General features: G+C 41.3%; 1 protein-coding gene across 2 annotated transcripts; it reads right to left on the minus strand.

Annotated features, from left to right (window-relative positions):
• Positions 1 to 1,310: 1,310 nt before the first annotated feature.
• mrps35 (mitochondrial ribosomal protein S35) lies at positions 1,311 to 11,538 on the minus strand. Of its 2 annotated transcripts, none has more exons than XM_029522959.1 (8): positions 11,398 to 11,538; positions 10,651 to 10,694; positions 10,366 to 10,533; positions 9,547 to 9,607; positions 7,685 to 7,824; positions 4,541 to 4,650; positions 4,380 to 4,449; positions 1,311 to 2,487 (listed from the first exon to the last, which is right to left on the minus strand). In XM_029522959.1, exons 1-8 carry the CDS (start codon positions 11,528 to 11,530, stop codon positions 2,218 to 2,220), a joined length of 996 nt encoding a protein of 331 aa, XP_029378819.1. In that variant the 5' UTR covers positions 11,531 to 11,538; the 3' UTR covers positions 1,311 to 2,217. The 2 variants fall into 2 exon arrangements, with proteins under 2 accessions (XP_029378819.1, XP_029378820.1); XM_029522960.1 differs by having other exon boundaries at positions 10,366 to 10,529; positions 10,647 to 10,694.

The following is an 11,538-nucleotide window of genomic DNA, read 5'->3' on the forward strand; positions in this document are numbered from 1 at the left end:
GCCACCTCCTGCCCCGCCTTCACCTGTTCCCGCACCTCCGCCTACTGTCCCACTTTCACCTGTTCCCGCACCTCCGCCTACTGTCCCACTTTCACCTGTTCCCGCACCTCCGCCTACTGTCCCACCTTCACCTGTTCCCGCACCTCCGCCTACTGTCCCACTTTCACCTGTTCCCGCACCTCCGCCTACTGTCCCACTTTCACCTGTTCCCCCACCTCCGCCTACTGTCCCACTTTCACCTGTTCCCGCACCTCCGCCTACTGTCCCACCTTCACCTGTTCCCCCACCTCCGCCTACTGTCCCACTTTCACCTGTTCCCGCACCTCCGCCTACTGTCCCACCTTCACCTGTTCCCGCACCTCCCCCTACTGTCCCACCTTCACCTGTTCCCGCACCTCCGCCTACTGTCCCACTTTCACCTTATCCTGCACCTCCGCCTACTGTCCCACCTTCACCTGTTCCCGCACCTCCGCCTACTGTCCCACCTTCACCTGTTCCCGCACCTCCGCCTACTGTCCCACTTTCACCTTATCCCGCACCTCCCCCTACTGTCCCACTTTCACCTGTTCCCGCACCTCCCCCTACTGTCCCACCTTCACCTGTTCCCGCACCCCCCCCTACTGTCCCAGCTTCACCTGTTCCCGCACCTCCGCCTACTGTCCCACCTTCACCTGCTGCCCAGCCTCCGGCGTTCTCGCCGACGGTGAGTGGAGTCCCCGCCGCTGCCGCGGCTCTGACGGTGTTGGGGAACCAGGCACAGACAACCGCCCCCCACTCCTCCCCTTTTTCTCCCTCACCCGCCATACCCACCACCTTTGGCCGTATCAATTCTGAGACGACCCCGCTTTTTTCTACCTCGCTCATCCGCTCGCAGTCCACCGCCCCCCCCGCCTCATCCGCATTAGACAACAGCAAGCAGTATTCCAACGACACTAAGGTTAGTCTGGGGAAGAACCACTCCGCCGCCGGAGGAGAGGACTCTGTTGGGGGGTTCGGACCAGGATGGCCCAGGGCAGCTCACGCTTCTTTGCTGGTGGCAGTGGCCGTTTGTGTCGCTGCGGTGCTGGGCTGCTGCTGCTCCGGCCTGTTGGTGGTGGGCTGGAGGGGTCAGGGCCGGAGGACCGGCCGCTACCGCAGCCCGTGGAGAGGGAAGGCAGGCTCGATGCGCCTGGTGAAGTATGTGCTTGTCAGGGAGAGCTCCTGAAGGACAAGCCAAGAAAAGCAAACACACAACCGCCCGCTCTATTTTGTTTCCAGCAAATGTTTTAATGAAAAGACATTTGATACAAGTTAGAGGTCTGTTATATTTTTATGAACTCCAGATCCCCCAAATAGTAAAGATAAAGCTTTATATCTTTCCTGGGATGGACATGTCTTTGCCGTCAACTGATGCATTGAGGCATAAACACTGAGCAGGTGGCGTATTTTATATCTTAGATGAGATTACCAAAACATCATTGCAATGATTTTGGTTTCTCTTTTGACTTGATCACTTTTGACAGAAGACCAAACTCCAACCAAAACTTTTGACTGAAAGGGATTTTCCCCAAGAAAGACGATATGATGCACATTTAGCTGACCTATATTTTACACTGATGCTAATGCTAAACCTCCAGGACCTTTGCAGGTCGTCTGCATTGGTTGTGCAGACTGTAAATAATGTGTTGTTTTTTGTGAGGGTGTTTGGACTTAAGTGTTTAACTATCCCACAGCCAAGGGCATTGGATTGCATTAGGTTTCTCCTGACATTTGAGTGCATGGACCACAGAGCAGAACTCCCGAAGAAGGGTCAAGTGGTTTTGGAGAGCTCGCTGCTGAAAGCGTCCTTTCATTTGGTCCCTGATAACGATGACGACAGTAGGATGGGAGGTCAGGCTGGGAGCTCAGGTCCGGATAGAAACCAACTCAAAGGGGCTTTTATCATGTAAAAGCTTCACCTGTCACCTACATGAACTTCAAAGACAGACACTCACTGACAACAGCATACATAGGACTGATACGTTGTCGTTTTTAATTAAGTAGACAGTATCTTGCATTTCATATAACACCAGATTTGGAAAATAAATACTGCAGAGGAGACCCACGAGGCTGTAAATATTTACACTAATCTCTTGTGTATGTTACCTTAATGTAGATGGAGTTTCTTTTTCTACATGCAACCAGAGGCCCATGTGGGTCTTGGTCACCATCTTTAATACATTTGTCCATTAAGCTGGCTCACAGGTTGAGGACTTTCTTGACTGCCTCTTTGTACTGAAGCACGGTGCTCTCATTATCTCCTTCATTCTTCAGTCGTGTGACTGAGTCCTTATAGTCCTGCACCTCCTGTTTTCCCAGCAGCTGCTCTTGCACATCCTCATCTTCTCCTTCTCCTGCCACTTTCATGCGCAGCAGCGTGTCAAAGATATTCTTCTGAGACGGACTGTTCTCCCAGTTATACTCTTCCATGTCTGCCACAGTCTTCTCAGCTTCCCAGGCTTCTGTTTTCTGAACGACGACACAAACAGAGCATCTGTTGAGATTTTGCATGCAGATGGAAAATGTTGCCAGCTTGACTGAAAACACACCTGTCTGTAGGCTTACATCTGAGCTGTGCATGTGTTATTACATACTTTTAGAATGTTACATTATGTTAAATGTTAAATGTATGTATTTAGGAAGAAAAGACATTGTGCCTGTAACTTGGAACACAGTATGGCAACATATGTAAAATATGAAGGTCCTTCCACCCCTCACCCCATTTCTGATGCTCCTCTCACAGAGATAGTATTTCTCCATATGTACCTCTCTGTCCTCTGCCTGTCTAGCTGTCATCACGTTCACCAGAGAACAATAGGCTCCTCTGTGCAGCAGCCTAAAGCAAGGCAGCAACAGAGTCTCAGCTCTGCAGCTCTCCAGGTGTTTGAGGTTAATGACCATCATTACATCATCAGTACATATCTGATCCGCACAACATCCCATCTGGAGTGAATGAGCACTGGACACTTTGGAATAGATCAGTACTTTTCTTAGCAGTAATGAAACTATTGGACAAAGTAGTTTTATTTTTTACTTCAAAACGTTTGCAGCAGCGGGCCTTGCTGGCATGAAGGATTATTATAATTTTACAGTCAAATTGCATTTGATTTGAAGAATTTCAGCAGTTTGGTCAACAGATGGAATATTTCACAACTTTGTGGGAAGCAAATGGTGACCTGTATCTGAATTGAGTTCATGTACCTGTCAAATAGCATTTATAATTTCAGTTTGGGAAAAGGGAAAAGTGTTAGGCACGAAGATGGTAAATGCCCCCCCATGTTGGAGGCAGCTTTAAGCACTCAGCCCCAACAACAGCTTGGATTAGCACACACTGGAATTAGCAAGTAGGGTCCGCCTCTCTTAGTGGAGCGATAAAATCACCTCAGTGGCTGCAAACAACTGTTCTCTTTGTGGGATATCGTTACGACCTGAACACTACTCCACTCTCACAGCTTCTCCAAGCCTGCTGGACAAGCACTGTGCCATCCATTATATGTCCAAAAGGGCAGTGATGGTGTTTTGCCTCCTGGCTCAGACACCTTTCCCAACTGAGAGATTGTCTTTTAATGTGACTAAGCCATGATGAAAAAAAGCTCCTTAAGGCAGAGGTTGGGCAATAGGGGGAGTCCTTTTCTTTTATGTGGCTGGCTGCACATTGATGCAATGAGCGCCTGTGCTCATGATCTGGTGGCAGACTTCTCTGGCGCGACATGGTTGGCTTAATGCAAATGAGTATTGGGGTCAACACTTGATAGGTGGAGTCCATTTTCTCCTCATCTGTGGGGAAATGTCAGATGGACAATGGTGCTGTTTGCCATCCTTCTGCCCATCTGACTCTGATACTTCCCTAATGGGCCTGGTCTCTCCGATCTCAGGGCAAGATGTACTGTGCCTTAGTCGGATGTGAATGCCACCAAAGATGCTGCCAAAGGACTAAAAATATATATTAACCAAAAAACCTATAGTAAATAGTTGTCTCCATGCATTTCCAATCATTCTAACATACAAATGACATTGTCATACATTAAGGAGAATGACAGTGACATTAGTCCAACTAATGCCAGAAAGGAACTGGCATTTAAATGAACAAGGTCACTCAACAATCGAATGACTGCCGGAAAGGCCAAACTCACAGGAGACCAACAGCCAGAGGTGCCTGGCCAAACCCTGGGTTAACCTAGTTATGATTTAAATAGATTCTGGAGATAGAAAGGAATGTCATTTGGAATAAACTAGCATTTTGCCAATCACTATTTAACCTATCAAAGAGTTGCTTCTTCATTTTCACTCTGGTGTGACATTTGTTAGCATAGGAACTGGGTAAGAGCGCAGTGGAGGAAAAACAGCTGTTTCTAACTCACCCAAGACTCGTGGTAGAGGACAGTTAGCAGGTACATGGCATAGTCATAATTCTGTTGTCTCAGTGGGCATCTGGTAGAGAGAGGGAGAAAAAAGAAAAAAGGGCAATTGTTTTTATCTCTGCTTAATATCTGGTGGACTGGACTTGAAAATTATCTGTTACCTGTCACTTATGATGGTGAGAACATCAGTTTTTTTGCAGTATCTCTCCCCAACAAGTTTGATCATTTTTTTGCGTGCATGTTCATCCAGATTCAGACTGGACAGCTTCACCTTTGTGGATAACGACAGAAAAGATTTCACAGAAAAAAATAAAAATAAATATTGTGAATACTGTGAAATTGCGTAGGCAGCAGTTTTTCATAAAAGCCTTTGGGATTGATCAGCATGTAAAAGATAAAAGAAAAAGCTTAGAGCAGAGGTGATTTGATTTGATTCTGAGCCCTCCCTCTTCTGTATCCCTATCTCTTGAAATGCATAAACATAACAGTGTATGAATCTTTACCTGCAGAGATTTGACTGTGTTGATTAAAATACTATACTTTTTGCAGATGAAATCACAGCATCTACACTGTAGACCAGAATAGCCTCTAAGTCCCTTGTAGTGAGGATAGAGGGAAAGCAACAGAGATTATTCCTTGATTACATTGTCTTTCATGGCTCTGATTTATATAATTCATACATTTAGATAAATGTATAGGTAATAACAGGTACATGTGCGCAGTACCACACTACATGATCGCAACACAAAGGTGAACTCACTTAGAAATGGTGAGATAAGACAAAGACACGCTGATGTGTGTCAACAGATATCTTTCCTGAGTTTCCCTCACTTGATCTAAATTAACACTGGGGTAACAGCATAAAGCAAGCCTGCAGAGTATGCTCGTCAATCAACACTGAATCCATTTCTATCAAAGTGAAAATCAGGGCTTGGTCCACTTCTGAACTTGAACTCTGAACTGAACTGAGCTGTATGAGATTAGCTCTCCAATCTATCTCCCTGCCTAATCCCACTTTGCTGATATAATCTAAGGCAAAGTGTCTGTGGAGCAGATGGCTAGTCATTAATGGTAAAAATTACACATTCCCACCTTAAATTAAGTCCCTTAGTGCCTGGGTTGTAAGACATAATTTCTTTTGACGTGTTTTAGACTGAAAACCTGATACCGAACCTACATGACAAACACAAAGCCAGATCAAATAAGCAAAATCAGAATTCAGACGTGGGAATCTGAAGCCACTAAGAAAATAGTTTTTGCTTTGTTATGTGCATTTTCTAAATTGTGACTAAGCCTCTGAATGAAACTGCCATGTTCTGCATCTGTTCTGTTTTTAGAAATGAAGATATATATATATATTATTTATTTACCTGTATACTTATTTATTCATGGTGGTGATGATGAGTATGACTCAAATTGCTAATTGATTAATATTTGAGAAAAAAGGGGATAATGGAAACATGCCAGGAAGAACAAAAGAACATCTATTATACACAACATACACAATTATGCCCTGTTGTTATTATTATAATTACTACTACTACTACTACTACTACTACTACTATTATCAATGCTTTGCTCCAGGTTTTTTTTGTTTGTTTGTTTGTTTTTGGTTCTACCAATATATAACATACAAATGTTATGGTTAGTACTATTGTTACTATTACTGCTAGTGTCATTATTAAGGTCACTGTCATTACTATTTTGTTACTGTGTGTTTTTTTCTTCTAATTTTTATAGTTTACTTATTGCTGCTATTATTATTATTAGTAGTAGTAATAGTAGTAACAGTATCTAGAATTATTTATTATTAATTGCTGCTACTTTTGTTGCCGTAAATTTTGTTGTTGTTGTTGTTTTTAGTACTATCATTGCTGTTCTTTAACACCTAATATTTGAATCTAAATGATCATTCAATCTTGTCACAATAAATATAACATGTTGATGGTGTTGAAAATGGCATTGTAATGACAATAATACTGGCCCAACAAATTTACTTACGTTTACAATCATTATATACTTAAGTTATTATTATTTATATACTATTATTGTAGTGCTATTACAGTAATTACTAATTATACTATTATTATCATCATTACTACAACTACTCCCTCCACATATACAACTTTTTGATTACACACGTATAGCAGAGAATACACTACACCCCAGCAATACTCACTTTGCCCTTACACCAAAATTGCTTTAAATCTTTTTGTTTGTTTTTTTCCCCCCAGTCGGCCAGCTCCCTCCCCAGGCTCTGGGGGCGACTGAGTGAGGTGTTAGCCCGCCTTTAACATACAATGTTATTTCAATGTAAATTTTATTTTTCTATTGTTGACTCCAATCCCCTTGATAATTTTACTTTTGTACATTTCCCTTCTCCCGTTGTTTTCAAGACATCTCCCATTTTTTGCCTCTCAAGACACACACACTTCCACAGACTTTTGTGACACAGCCAGTAGAATCATATAAAGCAATGCATACACACACATTCACACTGCCTTTCAACACCTTCAACATATGTGAAAATAAACCACTAGTTCCTGCTTGTCTCTGTTTTGTCTTTTGTTTTTGTTTTTCCTGTCTTCACTGTATTAACTGGATACCTTTGTCATGTCTCTCACCTGTTCTGTCTTGTATTGCATCACTTAATAATAATAAAAAAAAAAAAAGAAGAAAAATAATCAAGAATCCACTCTAAATTATCCTTGAAAACTTTATCCTTTATCACATGGATTAAAGTGTGCTGCTGCTGCTTCTTTTTTGTTTTATTGACTGTGGCTGTTACTTGTTTTCAAATGTTTACATGTGTGGCTCTGGTCTGTGGGGAGGATTGAATATCTTTGGATTAGTAGTGGGTGGAGGGATTAAGAGGAATATTAAAATGTTTCAACAAATATGTCAGAGACAAAATGTTTTTTTACGAGTTTATATTAAAAAATTAAGTTGCTTAAAAAAAATCTCCCTTCCAAAAAACTGAAGTTTGAACTTACACAAAAACAAGAGTCTAAGCACATGTTTTTATGTGATATAAATCTCCAGGACTAATCTCTTTGGACTTCATAGCATAGTTTCTTAGGTTTGAGGTCAAGAGACAATGAGTTTCTTTTCAGGATAACTCACAGGGACATGATGTAAGCCAGTGATTATGCAGCTCTGTAAATCTGCAATTGCATTTTACATGTCAGGTTTCTCTCCACACTTAACTGCCACCACACTGATAGAATCCAGTTAAAGTTCAATGTTGTCAAGAAAAAAAAAATCTCAAATTAAAACAGGATAAATAGTACAACAGGGAAACTCACTTTAAGATGAAGAATGCGTGCTGAAGGGTTTCTGACAGACGGGCCAGCAGACACAAAGTCTGTGCTTGATACTTTAACAGGAAAGTGCTCGTCACATTTGGCATCTGTTACCAAGGCAGATGGCCACTCTGTACAGAATGCTGACAGCAAGGAAAGACAAATTTTAATACACTTACTAGGCCTATGCATTTGTTTCAAAGTAGATACAGTAGTGTTCAAAATAATAGCAGTCCAATGTGACTAACCAGATTAATCCAAGGTTTTAGTATATTTTTTATTGCTACATGGCAAACAATTTACCAGTAGGTGCTGTAGATTCTCAAAAAAGCCAACAAGACCCAGCATTCATGATATACATGCTCTTAAGGCTGTGTAATTGGGCAATTAGTTGAAAGAGTTGTGTTAAAAAAAATAGCAGTGTCTGCCGTTGACTTCACAAACTCAAAACTATTTTGTTTCTAGGATTTAGCAATCATGTGAATCACTAAATTAATATTTAGTTGTATGACCACAGTTTTTATAACTGCTTCACATCTGTGTGGCATGGAGTCATCCAACTTGTGGTACCTTTCAGCTGTTATTCCACTCCAAGATTCTTTAACGACATTCCACAATTAATTTACATTTCTTTTTTTTGCTTCAGAAACAGCATTTTTGATGTCACCCCACAAGTTTTCGATTGGATTGAGGTCCAGGGATCGGGCTGGCCACTCCATAACATTAATTTTGTTGGTTTGGAACCAAGATTTTGCTTGTTTACGAGTGTGTTTGGGGTCATTGTCTTGTTGAAACACCCATTTCAAGAGCATGTCGTCTTCAGCATAAGGCAACATGACCTCTTCAAGTATTTTGACATATGCTAACTGATCCATGATCCCTGGTGTGCGATAAATAGGCCCAACACCATAGTAGGAGAAACATGCTCATATCATGATGCTTGCGCCACCATGCTTCACTGTGTACTGTGGTTTGAATTCAGAGTTTGTGGGTTGTCTCACAAACTGTCTGCAGCCCTTGAACCCAAAAAGAACAATTTTACTCTCATCAGTCCACAAAATGTTCCTCCATTTTTCTTTAGGCCAGTTGATGTGTTCTTTGGCAAATGGTAACTTCTGCACATGCCAGAGGAACTTTGCGGGGGATTCTTGTAAATAGATTCGCTTCACACAGATGTCTTCTAACTGTCACAGTACTTACAGGTAACTCCAGACTGTCTTTGATCATCCTAGAGCTGATCATTGGCTGAGCCTTTGCCATTCTGGTTATTCTTTGATCCATTTTGATCGTTGTCACGTGTCTCTGGTTTTGCTCTCCATTTCAAGGCATTGGAGATCATTTTACCTGAAGGGCCTATAATTTTTTGCACCGTTTTATAAGTTTTCCCCTCTCCAACAAACTTTTTCATCATAGTGTGCTGTTCTTCTGAACAATGTCTTGAACCACCCATTTTCCTCAGGCTTTGAAAGAGAAATGCATGTCCAACAAGTGCTGGCTTCATCCTTAAATAGGGGCCACCTGATTCACACCAGTTTTTTTCACAAAATTGATGACCTCACTGATTGAATGCCACACTGCTATTTTTCTTTTCTTTCTTTTTTTTTTTAAACACACCCCTTTCAACTAATTGCCCAATTGCACAGCCTTAAGAGCGTGCATATCATGAATGCTGGGTCTTGTTGGTTTTCTGAGAATCTATGGCACCTTCTAGTAACTTGTTTGCCATGTAGCAATAAAAAATATACTAATAATAGTGATTAATCTGGTTAGTCACATTGGACTGCTATTATTTTGAACACTACTGTATATAGTACAATCAACAATGGAAAATGCCACAGCATGAAATAATTAATTGAAGAACTTACGTTTCAGAGCTTCACAGTGTTTTTTGATGGCTGCTGGTGTCAAATGTAGGAAGTTTGGTATCTGAGAGAGATTATAAGCAAAGCATGTTCAAATACAGACTTGCTCATGGAACGAAAACATTCAAGTATGCCATGACAGTTTCTCGATCAATCCCAGATATACATAGTTATGTATTTACAACCATGCTAAACCAAACTTATTTGATTTCCCATTGTTTAGGCTTTTGTAAGGACAATAGCCTAACATATACAACTTATGGTTTAAGAGAAATTATATTTTATGATTACATATATTTCATGAAAACATGCAGATGCACTAAAGTCTTGCCTATTGTCACTTTGAGAGAGAGTAATGCCAATGTCATTGGGCTGCAGGGCACAGTTCCAGCTGTGCTGGGAGAAAGAAGTGAATTTGCAAGTGGCTCAAGTCCAGATGGAGCAGCTGGTATGTGGACACAGCAGCTCAGTAATCTGGGCACAGAGATGGCCATCAGAGCCATGCAGCAGAGCAAAGAGTACTTCACCAGTGCTGCAAGACCAATGGCCTGCTGGTTATACTGAATAATAGGGTATAAATATAGAGAAAACGCATACAGATAGAGCTTAGTCACCTGTATGTGGCGAAATTTAGTCTGTAGAATGTTATGACTCTTGAGTCAGTGGCCATACCACTTAATTGATCAATGGCTAAAACACAAGAATTTGTAGTTCTTATTTAATATGGAATGAGTGCATATTTAACATTGATGTATGGGGTAGCAATAATCTGTTTTTCATGTTGCAATTTTACATATCATTCAATAACTTGTCACATCTGACCTTGATTAACTCCAGGTTTCCTTGCTTCTCTGGAGGAACACCTCCCTTTACAGGATAGCCCATCCTCACTGGTAGGGGGACAGAATTCGGTTTGAAGGTGGCTGCAGCTGGATACACTGCAGTCCAGTCCTGATCCACTGCCATCTTTTCGGTCCTGGACTCACCTGCCTGATTCCCCAAAGCACAATTGACAAAAAAAATCCCTTCATCCACAGGAAAATATCAAAATTTTCAAGTCATTAATTTCATAGAATTTCCTCATTCAGAAACATGCAGTACACTTACATCTCTCCTATTTCTTCTGCCTTTGCCACCTCTGTCAGGGGGGCCTAAAATTGAACATATTTGAAGTTAGCAAAACACTCAAGCACTTTTTTTATGTAAAAGAATCCTACATAAAATGCAGGAACATTTAAAAATTATGGAATAACTTTTGGCCAAACAAATACTATTTCTCCTGTGTGGCTTCATTTGTTGTTGATTGTTTATATATTCAAACACAACAATATTCAACAACACAGGTACAATGCATGTGGGTATTTTCCATGCTATTGTCCACACTCTATACATCGAAAATGTGTAAACTGACTGGTGTGGTTACTGGTGTGTAACCATTAGGTTACACTAACTAACCAGAGACAGCTTTTTACTCATGAACATTTACTGCCCTTGTAACGTGAAACAAACCTATTGGATGCCATCACCTTGACTTTTGGTAAATTGAATTGACATTTCTTAGATTAGAGAAAATTATTTCAAGAAGATTAAATTATAACAAAGGGTTGCAGCCCTATGCTAACACACGTAGACAAACTAAGAAATGTAGAATAATTGTATCTTTCTATGACACTTTTAGGTCCCTACCATGTTACGGGACCATTGCAGGGCAATTATGCTGAGACAATTAATGATACATCCCTGTTAAAGGGCAGGAGGTGGCTAACAGCGTTTCAACCAGTTAGCTTAGCTTAGTTTAGCCTGCAGCTGAGCTCCTTTCCAGGCAGCATGAACTAAAGCGCCGTTAAAACGCACCTGTTTTTCTAGCGGAGGTGTTTGCGGGCAGAGCCGTTACGTATGTGACCCTGCTCACTGCTTTTTGAGGTCCGACACCACGAACATTTATTCGACCTAGGCACAGAAATGCCCTGCTTGTGTGTGAAGCCATGTTGTTCT

Source organism: Echeneis naucrates, chromosome 16 (assembly GCF_900963305.1).
Source record: "Echeneis naucrates chromosome 16, fEcheNa1.1, whole genome shotgun sequence".
Taxonomy (NCBI): domain Eukaryota; kingdom Metazoa; phylum Chordata; class Actinopteri; order Carangiformes; family Echeneidae; genus Echeneis; species Echeneis naucrates.